The following is an 18,110-nucleotide window of genomic DNA, read 5'->3' as shown; positions in this document are numbered from 1 at the left end:
AGCAATGCAAGGACAATTTGGAAGCCTTTCCCAAGTGCGCTAACACTGTTTTTATTGTCTCTGTTTTACTAGGCAGTAATTAATGGTAAAGTCACAGCAGTATCGTTATGTACCTTAGGCCTATATCAAAGCAGCACTTTTTCTGTATTGCCAATAAACTGTGTTTGTGCTGAAAGTTAATCTCTTAGGTGTTTCAGTTCACAGAGTTATGCTGGCTACACTTTGAAACCAATGTTTGGTGAATTGAAAGTCGAACCTGGTATTTCCTAATTCAGGGAACCATATATTTGAGGAACATTATTTCACCATAATCTTGGGAGTTAGGAATAGTGGTTTTATTCACCAACTTGTTTTCAGCCCCTCTGATTTCCTTGGGGATGGAACAAAAAGCTCAGGTTGTGTGAGGGTGAAATTATTTCTCCTAAAAGGCTTCCTCTCGATTCAGGTTTCCTGGCTCTAACAGTGGCCTCTTTTCTCTGCAGTCCCTGTGTTGTGCAAATCAAATGCCATTGAAGTGAGCATCCCCAGGGAGCTGGTTGGTGGCCTGGAGCTCTTCCTGACCAACACCTCCTGCCGAGGAGTGTCCAACGGCACCCATGTTAACATCCTCTTCTCTCTCAAGACGTGTGGTACAGTGGTCGATGTAGGTTCCTCCTGGAGGGCACTCAGGGAATGGCCAAAAGCCGGTTATTTGGGAGGTGGTGGACAGAGGTATGCCATGTGGCTTGTGTCATAGATGAGATATTTACGCACAAAAGATTTGAGCTCAAACATCTTATGTCATTCATTTAACCAACACGTTCTTGAACATCTGCTGTGGTCCTGGCACTATGAAGAATTCTGCTATTCCTGTTTTCAAATACCCCGTCTCTCCAGTATGCGCAGACATTTTCCTGAATGCATCAGTACCAGTGGTACTGGAAGGCTGGCTACATCCCCTCTGACCAACTATTTTATTTGAAGAAAGTAACTAATACAGATGATGGTTCATTTATGGTGGAGAGTTCAAGTATTGAACCGGGTTGAGTGAAAAGGTTTATATTTTCATCCCAAAATCTGCACACAGCCCTGTGCTGGAGAGTTAGACATGTATGAAGTCCTGCCTTTTAGGAACTTGCACAGCAAAATTGAGATGATGACACAGAAAATGTAAGGAAAGGATGAACAATGAGACGGATGACAGGTCCTGTAGGAGTCCAGTCAAGGGACAAACACAGGAGCAGTCAAGACAAGTGGGACTTGGATCCAGGTGGAAGTGTGTGTGTGGTTTACACAGCAGAGAGGAAAAGAAAGGGCCTTTCAGATGGGAAACAAGTGAGCTAGTCTCTGAGAGGGGATATGCAGGCCTGTGCGGAGGCATGTGGAGAGTGCAGCCGGACTGGCCGGGAATTCCTACTGGAAAATGAAACCGGAAAAGTAGATGGGGCGGGCTGAGCTTCCAAAGGCCTGCCTTGTGTGCTAGGGTGAGCCGTCTGGATTTGATCCCACAGAAATGGGTTTAGGCAGGGACTGTGGTGATGAATGCCATGATCTGACAGCAGCTTGCAAGATGGATAGAGCAGAGGGGGCCTGCATGTGGATCAGCACGGAGGCCTTTGCGATCATTTGGTTAAATGAATATTTATTTATGACTCTAATTAAATGAAAATCAGAAAGCTGATTCGACTTGCAGTGAGACAAGTGGGGGATATCCAAGGAGCAGGTGGTCCCACTTGAGGCAAGTTATGTTGATCGTATCGGTGGATAATCAAATGGACATGCCGCATGGTAGGTTGGCGCTATTCTCCCGTGTACGGCAGAGCAGAGGAATCTGGAGATAAAGAGCTGAAGACCATCCGGTGAATGCCACAGCCGAAATTCTGAGTGTGCAAGAGTTCACACAAGGTCATGCTGCCGCCGCATCACCAGGTCTAAAATTCCTGAAAGAAACATAACGGGCGGAAGCTGTCCTTTTCTAAAATACCAGAGCTTTGGATTCGCTGATTCTGCAGAGATCGGGTATTATGAGTAATACTCTAAAGGAATGTGTGGGGCTGCCCAAGAAGTAGTGTGTAAAACTCTTTTTTTTTTTTTCTTTTTTTTTGAGATGGAGTTTTGCTCTTATTGCCCAGGCTGGCAATGGAACAATCTTGACTCACTGCAACCTCTGCCTCCTGGGTTCAAGCGATTCTTCTGCCTCAGCCTCCCAAGTAGCTGGGATTATAGGCACCTGCCACCACGCCCGGTTAATTTTTGTATTTTTGTTGAGACGAGATTTCACCATGTTGGTCAGGCTGGTCTTGAACTCCTGACCTCAGGTGATCCACCTGCCTCAGACCCCCAAAGTGCTGGGATTACAGGTGTAAGCCACTGCACCCAGCCTTTTTTTTTTTTTTTTTGGTATTATTTTCTTATTTATTAAAAAGTACACAGCAAAGAGTTAGGCTGTATAATACCAATAGTTAGGATATAAAGCCATGTATAATAATGGGCTAATTAGGAGGTAGAGAGAAGTTCTAAATGCGAGCCATGTGAGTTTAAGTTACAGTTGATTCTTGTTATTCACAGTAGTTATGTTCTACCAAGCTGCCACAAGCAATGAATTAGGTAATACGGAAGCTAATTTCTTTAGCAATTAAGCATTGCTCCTAGGGGAAACACTGGGTTAGGTTCCTGTAATCCTCTGGTTACAACATTTTTGTTAACCAATCAGGTAACAGTCTTGTTCTGTGTGTGTTTCCGTTTAAAGATACCTTATTTAATATGCATTATAGATTCATTAACATTGCACTCATGGCCAGCAGCACTGCAACTCATATCTGGAGTTTATCAAACACCTATTTTCCCATTTTCCCTGTAAGGCTGTCATAGCCTCCTTGTGCTTGGGATCACTAGACAGCCCATCTGCACTGCATGTGTGGGTGCCTTTCAACAGCAACATTGCTCACAAAACACAAACATGCAAAAGCATGCCATTCTGTAGATCACAAAAAGGATCCTGGTTTACAGTATGAGAGCTAAAACAAGAAGGCAGTGGTGCCTTGTTGGACCTCAGCTGGGAATGTGCCACTGTGCACATTCTGAGAATAACCTCAGAAGCATAGTAAGTACTGATTTTGGGGTTATAAATAAATGTTAGCTGCTAGATGAATTCACACATACTAAATGCACGAATAATGGGCATCAACTGTACATGGTAAACCTGGGGGGACTTCTTAGAAGAGATGAATTTGAGTGAGGCATTGAAGGATGGGTAAATGAAGATGGGAATGATGGATGAGGAGAGATGTCAGCCACTAATGAGTTCTAGTCTCATCATCACACTCGTCCCTTTCTGACCACAGATCATTTCTTTTTTTTTTTTTTTTTTTTTTGAGACGGAGTTTCACTCTGTTGCCCAGGCTGGAGTCCAGTGGCGCAATCTCAGCTCATCACAACCTCTACCTCCCAGGTTCAAGCAATTCACCTGCCTCAGCTTCCCAAGTAGCTGGGACTATAGGTGTGTGCCACCACGCTCAGCTAATTTTTATATTTTTAGTAGAGACAAGGTTCCACCATGTTGATCAGGCTGGTCTTGAGCTCCTGACCTCATGATCCACCCGCCTCGGCCTCCTGAAGTGCTGGAATTACAGGCATGAGCCACCGTGCCCAGCCAACCACAGATCATTTCTTACTCTTGTATACCATAGTCTTTGAAGCTGAGTTTTATTTTTATTTTTATTTTAAGCTCAGGAGTACATGTGCAGCATGTGCAGGTTTGTTACATAGGTAAATGTGTGTCATGGGGGTTGGTTATACAAATTATTTCATCACCCAGGTATTAAGCCTACTGCCTGTTAGTTATATTTCCTGCTTCTCTCCCTCCTCCTGCCTTCCACTCTCTGATAGGCCCCAGTGTGTGCTGTTCCCCACTATGTGTCAGTGTGTTCTCATCATTTAGCTCCCACTTATGTGAGAACATATGGTATTTGGTTTTCTGTTCCTGTGTTAGTTGGCTAAGGATAATGGCCTTCAGCTCCATCCACGTCCCTGCAAAGGACATGATCTCATTCTTTTTTTTGTGGCTACAAGTATTCCTTGGTGTATATGTACCACATTTTCTTTATCCAGCCTATCATTGATGGGCATTTAGGTGGATTCCATGTCTTTGCTATTGTGAATAGTGCTGCAGTAAACATACACGTGCATTGCATGTGTCTTTATAATAGGACGATTTATAATCTTTTGGGTATATACCCAGTAATGGCATTGCTGGGTCAAAGGGTAGGTCTGTCTTTGGGTCTTTGAGGAATCACCACACGGTCTTCCACAATGGTTGAACTAATTTACACTCCCAACAACAGTGTAAACACATTCCTTTTTCTCCACAACATCACCAGCATGTTATTTCTTGACTTTTTTTTTTTTTTTTTTGAGACGGAGTCTCGCTCTGTAGCCCGGGCTGGAGTGCAGTGGCCGGATCTCAGCTCACTGCAAGCTCCGCCTCCCAGGTTTACGCCATTCTCCTGCCTCAGCCTCCCAAGTAGCTGGGACTACAGGCACCCGCCACCTCGCTCGGCTAGTTTTTTGTATTTTTTAGTAGAGACGGGGTTTCATGGTGTTCGCCAGGATGGTCTCGATCTCCTGACCTCGTGATCCGCCCGTCTCGGCCTCCCAAAGTACTGGGATTACAGGCTTGAGCCACCGCGCCTGGCCGTTTCTTGACTTTTACTAATAGCCATTCTGACTGGTGTCAGATGATATCTCATTGTGGTTTTGATTTGCATTTCTGTAATAATCAGTGATGTTGAGCTTTTTTTTTTCATATGTTTGTTGGCCACATGTATGTCTCCTTTTGAGAAGTGTCTGCTTATGTCCTTTTCCACTTTTTAATGTTTTTTTCCTTATAAATTTAAGTTTCTTGTAGATGCTGGATATTAGACCTTCATCAGAGAAAAAAAAATTTTCTCCCATTCTGTAGGTTGTCTGTTCTCTCTGATGATAGCTTCTTTTGCTGTGCAGAAGCTCTTTAATTTAATTAGATCCCATTTGTCAATGTTTGCTTTTATTGCAATTGCTTTTGACATCTTCATCATGAAATCTTTGCTTGTGCCTATGTCTCAAATGGTACTGCCTCGGTTGTCTTCCAGGATTTTTATAGTTTTGGGCTTTACATTTAAGTGGTTTTTTTTTGTTTTTTTTTGTTTTGTTTTGTTTTACTTTATGAAAATACTGAGTTTTATTTTATGTGTATCTTTTTGTCTCTCCACCATTTCCATGTCCAACCACTGCTACTACTATGTCCTATCATAACATTCCACACATGCTTAAACCCAAGTAAAGGGTGGAGTTCCATCTTTGAAAACTAAACAGGTATTTTGGACAACACATTCTTGGCAATGGAACCTGGACAACATTTATCAAACATAGTAGGGAAAGTTCTCACTCTGCATTACAAAAAGGACAGCCAGATATCAACTGTTACAGAAACGAAATAAGATGGAAAATTTTTAACAAATTGTTTAAACTATTTTTTTAAAGAGACTTCCTCCATTGCCAGAGATCATGAATAGCCTCCTGGTCAGTCATCTGGAAGCAATTCTTCACATAATTGATGAACTTGGCTTCCACTTTGGGAAGAGAATCACGTTTTTCTATACTTGCTTGCATTTTTGCTGTAATGTCTTTTACAGAACTAGGTCCTTTTGGTGTTTTAGGAGTTTTTCTGTTTTTTTGAAGGGTTCTTGTCCTTTTGATCTTGGTGTTGATGATGGTTTTGAGTCTTTTCCATTCTGATTTAAGTTTTGTGCATTTTTGGCTGGAGTATCTTGTATAGATTTCTTCACTTTTTCTTCAGCTTCCTCATCATCTTCATCATCATCATCATCTTCATCATCATCTTCATCAGCAGCAAGTTTTACTTTTTTCTGTGGAACCTTGCTACTACCTCCAGGGGCAGACTGCTTTCCAGATATACTTAAGTTTCACATCCTCCTCTTCTTCATCTTCTGACTCTGCATCTTCCTCCACAGTTACTCAGTACTGTCCACTAATATGCAGTGGACCTGAACCACACTTCAACCTTAAGACCACTGGTGGTGTTATTTCAAAGCCCCCAAGGGAAATGGTTGGCTGTACAGACATTTGCAAAGTTGCCAGTGTTACTTTAATTGGACTGCCTTTGTAATTCATTGCCTCTGCTTCAACAATGTGCAATTCATCCTTTGCACCAGCCCCTAAACTGACCGTTCTTAAAGATAACTGGTGCTCATTTTCATCATTATCCACCTTAAAGTGATAATCTTTGTCAGCCTTTAGTTCACAACCAAAAAGATAGTTCTGGGGCCTCAGGGGGCTCATGTCCATGTCCATCGAATCTTCCATCGGGTGGCGGCACACACTTAGGTGGGAGAGAAGGCGGACGGAGATAAACAACCACTGCTCAAGAGAACGGCCACACAGGACGGAATCACACCAGGGTACACTTAAGTTTTTAACCCATCTTGAGTTAATTTTCCTATATGGTGTAAGGAAGGGGTCCAGTTTCAATTTTCTGCGTATGACTAGCCATGTATCCCAGCACTGTTTCCTCATTGCTTGTTTTGGTCAGGTTTGTTGAAGATCAGATAGTTGTAGGTGTGCAGTCTTATTTCTGGGTTCTCTTTTCTGTTCCATTGATCTGTGTCTGTTCTTGTACCAATACCTTGCTGTTTTGGTTACTGTAGCCCTATAGCATAATTTGAAGTTGGGTAGCATGATGCCTCCAGCTTTGTTATTTGCTTAGGATTGCCTTGGCTATTCAGGCTCTTTTTTGGTTCAATATGAATTTTAAAATAGATTTTTTCTGCAAAGAATATCAGTGGTAGTTTAATGGGAAAGCATTGAATCTATAAATTGCTTTGAGCAGTATGGTCATTTTAATAATACTGATTCTTCCTATGTATTTCCATTTGTTTGTGTCATCTCTGATTTCTTTAAGCAGTGGTTTATAGTTCTCCTTTTAGAGATCTTTCACTTCCCTTGTTAGCTGTTTTCCTAGGTATTCTTTTCCTGGCAATTGCAAATGGGAGTTCATTTGTTATTTGGCTCTCAGTTTGACTGTTGATGGTGTATAACAATGCTGGTATTTCTGCACATTGATTTTGTATTCTGATACTTTGCTGAAGTTGTTTATCAGCTTAAGAAGCTTTTGGGCTGAGATGATAGGGTTTTCTAGATATAGAATCATGTCATCTGCAAACAGGGATAGTTTGACTCCTCTCTTACTATTTGAATGCCCTTTATTTCTTTCTCTTTCCTGATTGTTCTGGCAACTTCCAACACTATGTTGAATAGGAGTGGTGAGAGAGTACATCTTTGTCTTGTGCTTGTTTTGAAGGGGAATGCTTCCAGCTTTTGCCCATTCAGTATGATGTTGGCTATGGGTTTGTCATACATGGCTTTTATTATTTTGAAGTATATTCCTTCAATACCTAGTTTATTGAGAGTTTTTAACATGAAAGGATGCCAAAATTTATTGAAATCCTTTCCTATATCTGTTGAGATAATCATATGGTTTTTGTCTTTAGTTGTATCACATTTATTGATTTGCATGTGTTGAACCAACCTTGCATCCTGGGGATGAAGCCTACTTGATTGTGGTGAATAAGATTTTTGATGTACTGCTGGATTCAGTTTGCCAGTATTTTGCTGAGGATTTTTGCATCAATGTTCATCAAGGATATTGGTCTGAGGTTTTCTTTTTTTGTTGTGTCTCTGCCAGATTTTGGTTCAGGATGATGCTTGCCTCATAGAACAACTTAAGGAAGAGTCTATCCCTTTCAATTTTTTGAAATGGTTGCAGTAGGAATGGTACCAGCTCTTCTTTGTACAGGGGGTAGAATTCAGCTGTGACTCTGTCTGGTCCTGGGCTTTTTTTTTTTTTTTTGGTTGTAGGCTATTACTGCCTCATTTTCAGGGCCTCATTATTGGTCTCTTCAGGGATTCAACTTCATCCTGGTTCAGTCTTGAGAGGACGTATGTGTCCAGGAATTTATCCATTTCTTCTAGGTTTTCTAGCGTATATGCACAGAGGCATTTATAATATTCTCTGATGGTTGTCTGTATTTCTGTGGGGTCAGTGGTAATATCCCCTTATCATTTCTGATTGTGCTTATTTGATTCTTCTTTCTTTTCTTCCTTGTCTAGCTAGTGGTCTATCTATTTTATTAACTTTTTTGGAAAAACCAGCTCCTAGATTTGTTGATCTTTTGAATGGTTTTTTTGTGTCTTTATCTCTTCCAGTTCACCTCTAATTTTGGTTATTTCTTGTCTTCTGTTAGCTATGGGGTTTGTTTCCTCTTGGTTCTCTAGTTCTTTTAGTTGTGATGTTGGGTTGTTAACTTGAAATCTTTATAGCTTTTAATGTGGGCATTTAGTGCTATAAATTTCTCTCTTAACACTGCCTAACCTGTGTCCCTGAGATTCTGGTATGTTATATCTTTGTTCTCATTAGTTTCAAAGAACTTCTTGATTTCTGCCTTAATTTCATTATTTACCCAAAAGTCATTCAGAAGCAAGTTATTACATTTCCATGTAATTGTATGGTTTGGAGTGAATTTCTTAGTCTTGAGTTCTAATTTGATTGTGCTGTGGTCTGAGAGACTGTTATGATTTCAGTTCTTTTGCATTTGCTGAGGAGTGTTTTACTTCCGATTATGGGTCAATTTTAGAGTAAGTACCATGTAGTGATGAGAAGAATGTATATTCTGTTGTTTTGGGGTGAAGACTTCTATAGATAATTATCAAGTCCAACTGATTGAGAGTTGAGTTCAGGTCCTAAATATCTTTGTTAATTTCTGTCTTGATGGTCTAATATTGTCAGTGGGGTGTTGAAGTCTCCCACTATTATTGTGTGGGAATCTAAGTCTCTTTGAAGGCTTCTAAGAACTTGCTTTATGAATCTGGTTGCTCCTGTGTTGGGTGCATATATATTTACCATAGTTACCTCTTCTTGTTGAATTGAACCCTTTATCATTATGTGATGCCTTTCTTTGTCTTTTTTGATCTTTGCTAATTTAAAGTCTGTTTTGTTGGAAACTAGGATTGCAACTCTTGCTTTTTCCTGTTTTCCATTTGCTTGATAAGTTTTCCTCAATCCCTTTACTTTGAGCCTATGTATGTCTTTGCATGTGAGATGGATCTCTTGAAGACAGCATATCAATGGGTCTTAGCTCTGTATCCAGTTTGCCACTCTGTGTCTTTTAATTGGGGCATTTAATCCATTTACATTTAAGGTTAGTATTATTATGTATGGATTTGATCCTGTCATTGTATACTTCAGTATGTTTTTATAGTGGCTGGTAGTGGTTTTACCTTTGCATATTTAGTGTTTCCTTAGGAGCTCTAGTAAGGCAGGTGTGGTGGTAACAAATTCCCTCAGCATTTGCTTCTCTGAAAAGGATCTTATTTATTCTTCACTTATGAAGCTTAGTTTGGCTGGATATGAAATTCTGGGTTGAAAATTCTTTTTCTTTTCTTTTCTTCCCCTCTCTCTCTCTCTCTCTCTTTCCTTCTTTCTTTCTTTTGACAGAGTCTTCCTTTGTCTTCCAGGCTGGAGTGCAGTGGTATGATCTCAGCACACTGCAACCTCTGTCTCCCAGGTTCAAGTGATTCTCCTGCCTCAGCCTCCTGAGTAGTTGGGACTACACACATGCCTGGCTAATTTTTATATTTTTAGTAGAGATGGGGTTTTATCATGTTGGCCAGGCTGCTGTCAAACTCCTGACCTCAAGTGATCTGCCTGCCTCAGCCTCCCAAAGTGCTGGAATTACAGGTGTGAGCCACTGTGCCTGGCCATTTAAAATTCTTTGCTTTAAGAATGTTGAATATTGGCCCCCAGTCTCTCCTGGCCTGTAGGGTTTCTGCTGAAGGGTCCACTGTTAGTCTGATGGGCTTCCCTTGTAGGTGACTTAGTCTTTCTCCCTGGCTGCCCTTAACATGTTTTCTTTCATTTCAACTTTGGAGAATCTGAAGATTTTGTGTCTCAGGGATGATCTTCTTGTGGAGTATCTTCCTGGGGTTCTCTGCATTTCCTGAATTTGAATGTTGGCCTGTCTAGCAAGGTTGGGGAAGCGCTCATGGATATCTTGAAATATGTTTTCCAAATTGGTTTTATTCTCCCAGCTCTTTCAGGTACTCCTATCAGTCGTATATTCAGTCTCTTTACATAATCCCATATTTCTTGGAGGTTTTGTTCATTCCTTTTTATTACTTTTTCTCTATTCTTGTCTGCCTGTCTTATTTCAGAAAGACAGTCTTCAAGCTCTGAGATTCTTTCCTCTGCTTGATCCATTCTGCTATTAATACTTGCAATTGCATTATGAAATTCTTGTGGTTTTTTTTAGCTCTATCAGGTTGGTTATGCTCTTCTCTATCTTGGCTATTTTCGTTTCTTTTCTTTTCTTTTTTTTTCTTTTCTTTTTTTTTTTTTTTTTGAGATGGAGTCTCACTCTGTCATCCAGGCTAGGGTGCAGTGGCATAATCTCGGCTCACTGCAAGCTCCGCCTCCCAGGTTCATGCCATTCTCCTGCCTCAGCCTCCCCAGCAGCTGGGACTATAGGCACACACCACCATGCCCAGCTAATTTTTGTATTTTTAGTAGAGATGGGGTTTCACCGTGTTAATCAGGATGGTCTCGATCTCCTGACCTTGTGATCCACCTGCCTCGGCCTCCCAAAGTGCTGGGATTACAGGCATGAGACACCACGCCTGGCCTATCTTGGCTATTTTCTTTGTCAGTTCCTATAATGTTTCATCATGATTTTTAGCTTCCTTGCATTGAGTTAGAACATGCTCCTTTAGCTCAGCGAAGTTCGTTTTTATCCACATTCTGAGGTCCACTTCTATTATTTCAGCCATGTCAGCTGCAGCCCCATTCCAAACCCTTGCTGGAGTGGTGATGTAGTCATTTGGGGGAGAGAGGGCACTCTAGCTTTTTGAGTTTTCCCTGTGTTCTTGCACTGATTCTTTCTCATCTTTGAGGGCTTATCTACCTTCAGTCTTTGATGTTGCTGATCTTTGGATGAGGTTTGGGGGGTTTTGTTCTCTCACTTTTTTTTTTGAAATGGACCCTCACTCTTGTCACCCAGGCTGGAGTGCAGTGGTACAATCTTGGCTCACTGCAACCTTTGCCTCCTGCATTCAAGCGATTCTCCTGCCTCAGCCTCTTGAGTAGCTGGAATTACAGGCCCATGCCATGACACTTGGCTAATTTTTGTGTATTTTTTGTAGAGATGGGGTTTCACCATGTTGGCTACTGGTTTCGAACTCCTGACTTCAGGTGATCCACCTGACTGGGACCCCCAAAGTGCTGGGATTACAGGTGTACTGATTTGGCCTTTTTTCCCCCCTTTTAACAGTCTGGCCACCTTTCTGTAGGGTTGCTGTGGTTAGCTGGGCATCTGCTCCAGTCCCTAGTCACCTCAGATTTTCCAGTACCTGGAGATATCACCAGTGAAGACTGTGAAACAGCAAAGATAGCAGCCTGCCCCTTCCTCTGGGAGCTCCATCCCTGCACAGTACAGACCTGTTGCCAGTCTTAACATACCTGTAAATGGTGGTTGGAAACCCCGGTTGGGAGGTCTCACTCAGCCAGGAAGAAAAGGATTGGGGACCTGCTTAAAGAAGCAGTCTAGCCCTGCTTTCATAGAGCAACTGAAGTGTGCTGAGGTACCATTTCTATCACCCCCGAGTCAGGTTGAACTCTCCAAAGCCTGGAGGCTGAAACAGCTAAGTTGCTGAAACAGCAAAGATGGTGGCCTGCCCCTTCCTCTGGGAGCTCCATCCCAGTGGGTACAGACCTGTTGCTTACCTGAACACACCTTTAGGAGGTGACTGGATACCCCATTTGGGAGATCTCACCCAGCCAGGAGGAAAAGGATCGAGGACCCGCTTAAAGAAGCCGTGTGGCCATGCTTTCCTAGAGCAGCTATGCCATCCTGGGGTACTGCATCCACTTCTAGACAGTTTGGACTCCCTGCAGGCTAAAATAGCTGAGTTGTCCAAACAGTTGTCCAAACAGCCTACCCCTCCCCCTTGGCACTCCATCGCAGGTAGAAATCAAAACTCTGTCTGCTGGAGAATATGGGCAGAGCCAGTAGGAGGCCCCAGTTGGGAGGTCCCCCCCCAGAGATAAGGAGCAGAACAGGGTCCCACTTAAAGAAGCAGTCTGGCTGTGTTTTGGTAGAGCTAAGACTTTTAACAGTCAGGATGGCGTGATAAAAAGAGGAGGGCAGTGGGAAAAAACAAAACAAAACAAAACTCAGCCTTAGGCAACCAAATCTCTAATGTGTTTTGAGTTAGATAGACGCTGGTAGAATGTTAAGGTGAGAGGGGAGGATAAAAAAAACTCTGTAGAAATAAACAGACAATCTCTTTCCTCTCCTCACCCTCACCTGGCTCAGGTGGTGAATGACAAGATTGTGGCCAGCAACCTCGTGACAGGTCTACCCAAGCAGACCCCAGGGAGCAGCGGGGACTTCATCATCCGAACCAGCAAGCTGCTGATCCCAGTGACCTGCGAGTTTCCATGCCTGTACACCATTTCTGAAGGATACGTTCCCAACCTTAGAAACTCCCCACTGGAAATCATGAGCCGAAATCATGGGATCTTCCCATTCACTCTGGAGATCTTCAAGGACAATGAGTTTGAGGAACCTTACCGGGAAGCTCTGCCTACCCTCAAGCTTCGTGACTCCCTCTACTTTGGCATTGAGCCCCTGGTGCACGTGAGCGGCTTGGAAAGCTTGGTGGAGAGCTGCTTCGCCACCCCCACCTCCAAGATCGACGAGGTCCTGAAATACTACCTCATCCGGGATGGGTAATGCTGCTGCGGGAATGGTCTCATCACCCCTAGTTCGCATCCAGCCTCTAAGTTCACAGCACACCCAGTTATTTACTAAAACTGCATGGCATGACTGTCAGCTCTTTAGTAGTTCAGGAACCACTTACTGACATTTTGGAGGTAAAACTAGTGAAGGAGAGGAGAGTCAAAAATGGCTCCTAGGCTGGGCGCAGTGGCTCATGACACAAACTGGTGTCCAGTTTGTGAGTACAGCGAATGATAAATGGGACAGATGCTATTAGTGAAAAAGGCTAGGTCTGAAGAGGCCTTCACAGGGAAAACTTTTTCTTTCATTCCCAAAAAGCTTGAGTACACTCCAGCCTCCTCCACCCCTTTGGCTCTCCTTGGGCCAAAATGTTGGGCTAGATTGTTTTTCCACCTCTGTTGAAGCAATCAAGTCTTATGTGCTATCTGCCCTACTTTCAGCTGCGTTTCAGATGACTCGGTAAAGCAGTACACATCCCGGGATCACCTAGCAAAGCACTTCCAGGTCCCTGTCTTCAAGTTTGTGGGCAAAGACCACAAGGTGAGTTGAACATCTTTAATTTATAACCCCTGAACCTGAGCCTTTTTTTTTTTTTTTTGGTGTCCCAATATATTGACATTCCAAGAGCCCACTGTGAGGATCTGCATGGGCTCAAGAAAAAAATACAGAGAAACTGGCCATTGAGAAGCTTAACCCTTTCATGCATATCACACCCCACTGCCTGCCAAAATCACTGTGCTGTTCAAAGAAAATATTATAGGATCATAATTTAATTTAAAATCTTTGCAGGCAGTTATGGTTGAAAAGTCAGTGTGGTGATTGGTCAAATGGCAAGGGATATGGACAGGAAATTCACAGAAAAGACAAATAGTGAAATGTTCACTGAAAATAGTACTTAAGTGCTGATGAAAACAATGATAAGACACCATTTTATACATATTAAATTTATGAAAATTATAAAATACAACACTTACAAGGTTACAGGGAGAAGTATACAGTGACAGTATAAATTGGTACATTTTCTGGAACATTGTCTGATAATATGTAATAATAATCATAAAATCATCATATTCTTTTATCTAAAAATTCCAATTCTGACAGTTTCTTAAAAACAAAACAAAACAGAGGCAGGTGGATTGCTTGAGGCCAGGAGTTTGAGACCAGCTTGGGCAACATAGCAAGACCTCTTCTCTACAAAAAATTTTAAAATTAGTTGGGCATAGTGGCACACATCTGTAGTCCTAGCTTACTCAGGCAGCTGAGGCAGGTCACTTGAGCCCAGGAGTTCAAGGTTACAGTGAGCTATGATCAGGCCATTGCACTCCAGCCTGGGTGAGAGAATGAGACCCTGTCCCTAAAAACAAACAAAAAAAATTTTTTTTTTTTTTGAGACGGAGTCTCGCTCTGTCACCCAGTCTGGAGTGCAGCGGTGTGATCTCAGCTCACTGCAAACTCTGCCTCCCGGGTTCACGCCATTCTCCTGCCTCAGCCTCCCGAGTAGCTGGGACTTCAGGCAGTCCCCACCACACCCTGCTTATTTTTTGTATTTTTAGTAGAGAAAGGATTTCACCGTGTTAGCCAGGATAGTCTTAATCTCCTGGCCTTGTGATCCGCCCGCCTCGGCCTCCCGAAGTGCTGGGATTACAGGCATGAGCCAATGTGCCTGGCCCCAAAAAGATTTTTAAGCCAAAATGGACAAGATGTGTTGGAAGTGTCTGTAGATCATTGTTATAAGGGGGTAGAAGAAAAAGCCCCCAACAAACAGGGCTAAGGGCCACAGTATATCAATTTAATGCAATATTAAGAGTTATTAAAATGATAAATACGGGAAAAGCAGACATAAAAACTGTTGTCATAGCAATTTACAGGCATATTAAATATGTTACATTTAAAAAACATGTATACTCATGGATAGAGGTTATAAAGGGCTATATAGAAAAGGTTGTAGTGAGATAAGCTGAAAGTTTTTTTATCGTTGTTGTTAGAGTGTAGTTGCGAAACATTTAAACAAAAGGAAGTTGAAGAGGCCGACATTCTTTTCCACACTGCTTGTAAGTATATGCGGGTCCATTCCAGCTACACCATGGTTACAGAACAACTGCTGACAATGATGGCTGATCCCGATCGCCCTCAATCAGGCAGGCAGCCCAGGCAGTTACCTACAGAAAGGCGCTTGCAGAGAACACTGGTTATTTGACAGCACAAGTGCATGGGAGCCAATGCTATCCCCAGACCTTGGTGTGAAGAAGGAAGATGTTCTAGTAGATGTTGCTTCACAAAGGCCTCTTCTGTTCCAGCTCCATGCAGGAGTTATGAATATGGGTTTTTTGATCACCCACGTGACTTAAATGCAACCTTTGCCACATTTTTTACTAAATGTTTACATTTTGGCAAGTTCCTTAACCTCTCTGTCTGTTTCCTTATCTGTAAAACGGGATGATAACCTCTGCTTGTGGGTGTCCTTGTTAAGATTACATGAGTTAATGCTTGGGAACATTGAGTATTGTGTCTGGCTCCTTAAGGTGCCCCCCAAGTGGCAGCAGTTACTGTTTTTATTAACAATCGTGATCATCTCTTCAGGAAGTGTTTCTGCACTGCCGGGTTCTTGTCTGTGGAGTGTTGGACGAGCGTTCCCGCTGTGCCCAGGGTTGCCACCGGCGAATGCGTCGCGGGGCAGGAGGAGAGGACTCAGCCGGTCTACAGAGCCAGACGCTAACAGGCGGCCCCATCCGTATTGACTGGGAGGACTAGTTCGCAGCCACACCTCGAGTCCCTATATTGGGTGGCTCTGCTCTTTGGAGCTTCTCCCCCGGGCCCTCTAAGAACATCCGCCAACATCTAGGCTCAGACTTCACACTGTGAGTTCAGACTCCCAGCACCAACTCACTCTGATTCTGGTCCACTCGGTCAGCACAGGCCACAGCACTGCTGAACAACGTGGCCTGGGTGGGGTTTCATCTTTCTAGGGCTGAAAACTAAACTGTCCACCCAGAAAGGCACTCACCCCATTTCTCTCATTTCCTTCCTACACTTAAATACCTCGTGTACGATGCAATCAGATCACAAAATCAGAAGCCAGGTATAATATTTCAAGTTATAAACCCTAGAAAAATTAAACAGTTACTGAAATTATGACTTAAATACCCAGTGACTCCTTAAATATGTAAATAATAGTTATACCTTGTAATTTCAATTCAAATGCAGACTAATGATAGGGGAGTTGGAAGTTTATCAATAAAATAGTACATAATTTTAAAAGTAGTATTTGGTTTTTCTGTCTCATACTAATTTCTTTTTCTTTTTCTCTCTTTTTTTTTTTTTTTTTTTTGAGATAGAGTCTTGCTCTGTCACCTAGTCTGAAGTGCAGAGGCGCAATCTCAGCTCACTGTAACCTTTGCCTCCAGGGTTCAAGCAATTCTCCCGCCTCAGTCTTTTGAGTGGCTGGGACTACAGGCATGCATGTACCACCACACCCAGCTAAATTTTGTGTTTTTAGTAGAGATGGGGTTTTTCCAGGTTGACCAGGCTGGCTCGAACTCTTGGTCTCAGGTGATCCACCCACTTCAGCCTCCCAAAGTGCTGGGATTACAGGCGTGAGCTACCGTGCCCGGCCATCTTTTGATACTTCTAATATATTGCCTTAAGTGAAATATTTTTACCTAATAAATATTAATAAATTCATCAACATGTATTTAAGTGCTTCAATGAGATGTAACAGAATTAAAGTTTGGTACCATATTCCCTGTTATTTGGTATTCTGTACCCTCAGGTTGATAAGATAATAGAAAAAAGTATACAATTCTACCATACTCTGTTTTGTAGGTACTTAATAAGTTTTATTGAAATAAAGTTATAAACCACAAAAAATATAAATATAAACCACAAAGATAAATTTTATCTGCAGTTAACTCCAATTTCTTTATATGCCAATTAATTTTATGGCCTTTACATAAGATCAGAAAAGTTTTTCTGCTTTTAGTTTTTAAAAGTTGCTGCAGTCTGGGCTCAGTGGCTCATGCCTGGAATCCCAGCACTTCAGAGGCCAACGTGGGAGATTTCCTTGAGCCCAGGAGCTCAAGACTAGCCTAGGCAACATAGTGAGACTTCGTCTCTACAAAAAAATTGTTTTAAATTCGCCTGGCATGGTGGTGTGCCACTGTGGTTCCAGCTACTTGGGGAGCTGAGGTAGGAGGATTGCTTGGGCTCAGGAGGTTGAGGCTGCAGTGAGCCATGGTAGTGCTCCAGCCTGGGTGACAGAGTGAGACCTTGTTCCAAAAAACCCCAAATCCCAACAAACAAACAAACAAACAAACAAAATGCTACATTTAATAGTTCTTAGTAGAAAAGTAAAATTAACAAAAGTAAGGGCAAGGAGAAAAGGATTTAGATAGAAGTCAGCAACTTTTTCTGTAAAAAGCCAACCGGTAAATGTATTAGGCTTTCTGAGCCCTGCAGTCTTTGCCACAGCTACTCAACTATGCTGTTGTAGTGCAAGGACAGCCACAGAGAATATGTGAACAAATGTGAGCATGGTTATTGCAAAAAAGGATTCAAAACCAGGCTTTGAGCCAGGTGTGGTGGCTCACGCCTGTAAACCCAGCACTTTGGGAGGCCGAGGCAGTCGGATTATTTGAGGTCAGGAGTTCGAGACCAGCCGGGCCAACATGGTGAAACCCCCGTCTCTACTAAAAATACAAAAATTAGCCAGGCCTGGTGGCAGGCACCTGTAATCCCAGCTATTCAGGAGGCTGAGACAAGAGAATCGCTTGAACCCAGGAGGCGGAGGTTGCAGTGAGCCAAGATCTAGCCACTGCACTCCAGCCTGGGTGGCAGAGTGAGACTCCCTCTCAAACAAATAAACAAACAACAACAACAACAACAACAAAAACAGGCTTTGGGCTAGGCTTGGTCCACAGGACTTAGTGGGCCAATTTCTGCTGTAGATTAGTGGCCCCCAGCCCTTCTGTGCAGCAGAATCACCTGGAAAACATTTATAAAATTACCAGTGTGTATTCTTTATTGGTTTGTTGTAAAGGATTCTCAGGTGATTCTAATCCATGGTTAGGGTTGTGACCCGCAAGTTAGGGAATGGCCACTTGTCTCTCACTCCCGACAGGCTGCAGGGACTTTTCCTAGCCAGCTCCGTTAGTAACTCTTACCAAGTACATCTCAGATCTTAGCATGACTCTAACGTCATTTAGTAACTGGCAATACCAGCAGGGTCAGGTCACCGAAGGGAAAAATGAATCCTCAGAGACCTAATTCCATCTGACCTTCTCCTCC

General features: G+C 42.6%; 1 protein-coding gene and 1 pseudogene across 1 annotated transcript in view; one reads left to right on the top strand and one right to left on the bottom strand.

The window, feature by feature from the left end:
- OIT3 (oncoprotein induced transcript 3) overlaps positions 1-16,081 on the top strand; it is a 35,464-nt gene extending 19,383 nt beyond the window's left edge. Inside the window, exons 6-9 of the mRNA XM_025396723.1 lie at positions 483-643; positions 12,402-12,817; positions 13,268-13,367; positions 15,408-16,081. Coding sequence (XP_025252508.1) covers positions 483-643; positions 12,402-12,817; positions 13,268-13,367; positions 15,408-15,578 — 848 coding nt within the window. The 3' untranslated portion in view covers positions 15,579-16,081. The remainder of the gene's footprint in view (positions 1-482; positions 644-12,401; positions 12,818-13,267; positions 13,368-15,407) is intronic.
- LOC112631490 lies at positions 5,425-6,382 on the bottom strand (annotated as a pseudogene).
- Positions 16,082-18,110: the final 2,029 nt, after the last annotated feature.

This window comes from Theropithecus gelada, chromosome 9 (assembly GCF_003255815.1).
Source record: "Theropithecus gelada isolate Dixy chromosome 9, Tgel_1.0, whole genome shotgun sequence".
Lineage (NCBI taxonomy): Eukaryota > Metazoa > Chordata > Mammalia > Primates > Cercopithecidae > Theropithecus > Theropithecus gelada.
The sequence above is the reverse complement of the archived record's forward strand: the minus strand, read 5'-3'. Positions and strand labels throughout refer to the sequence as shown.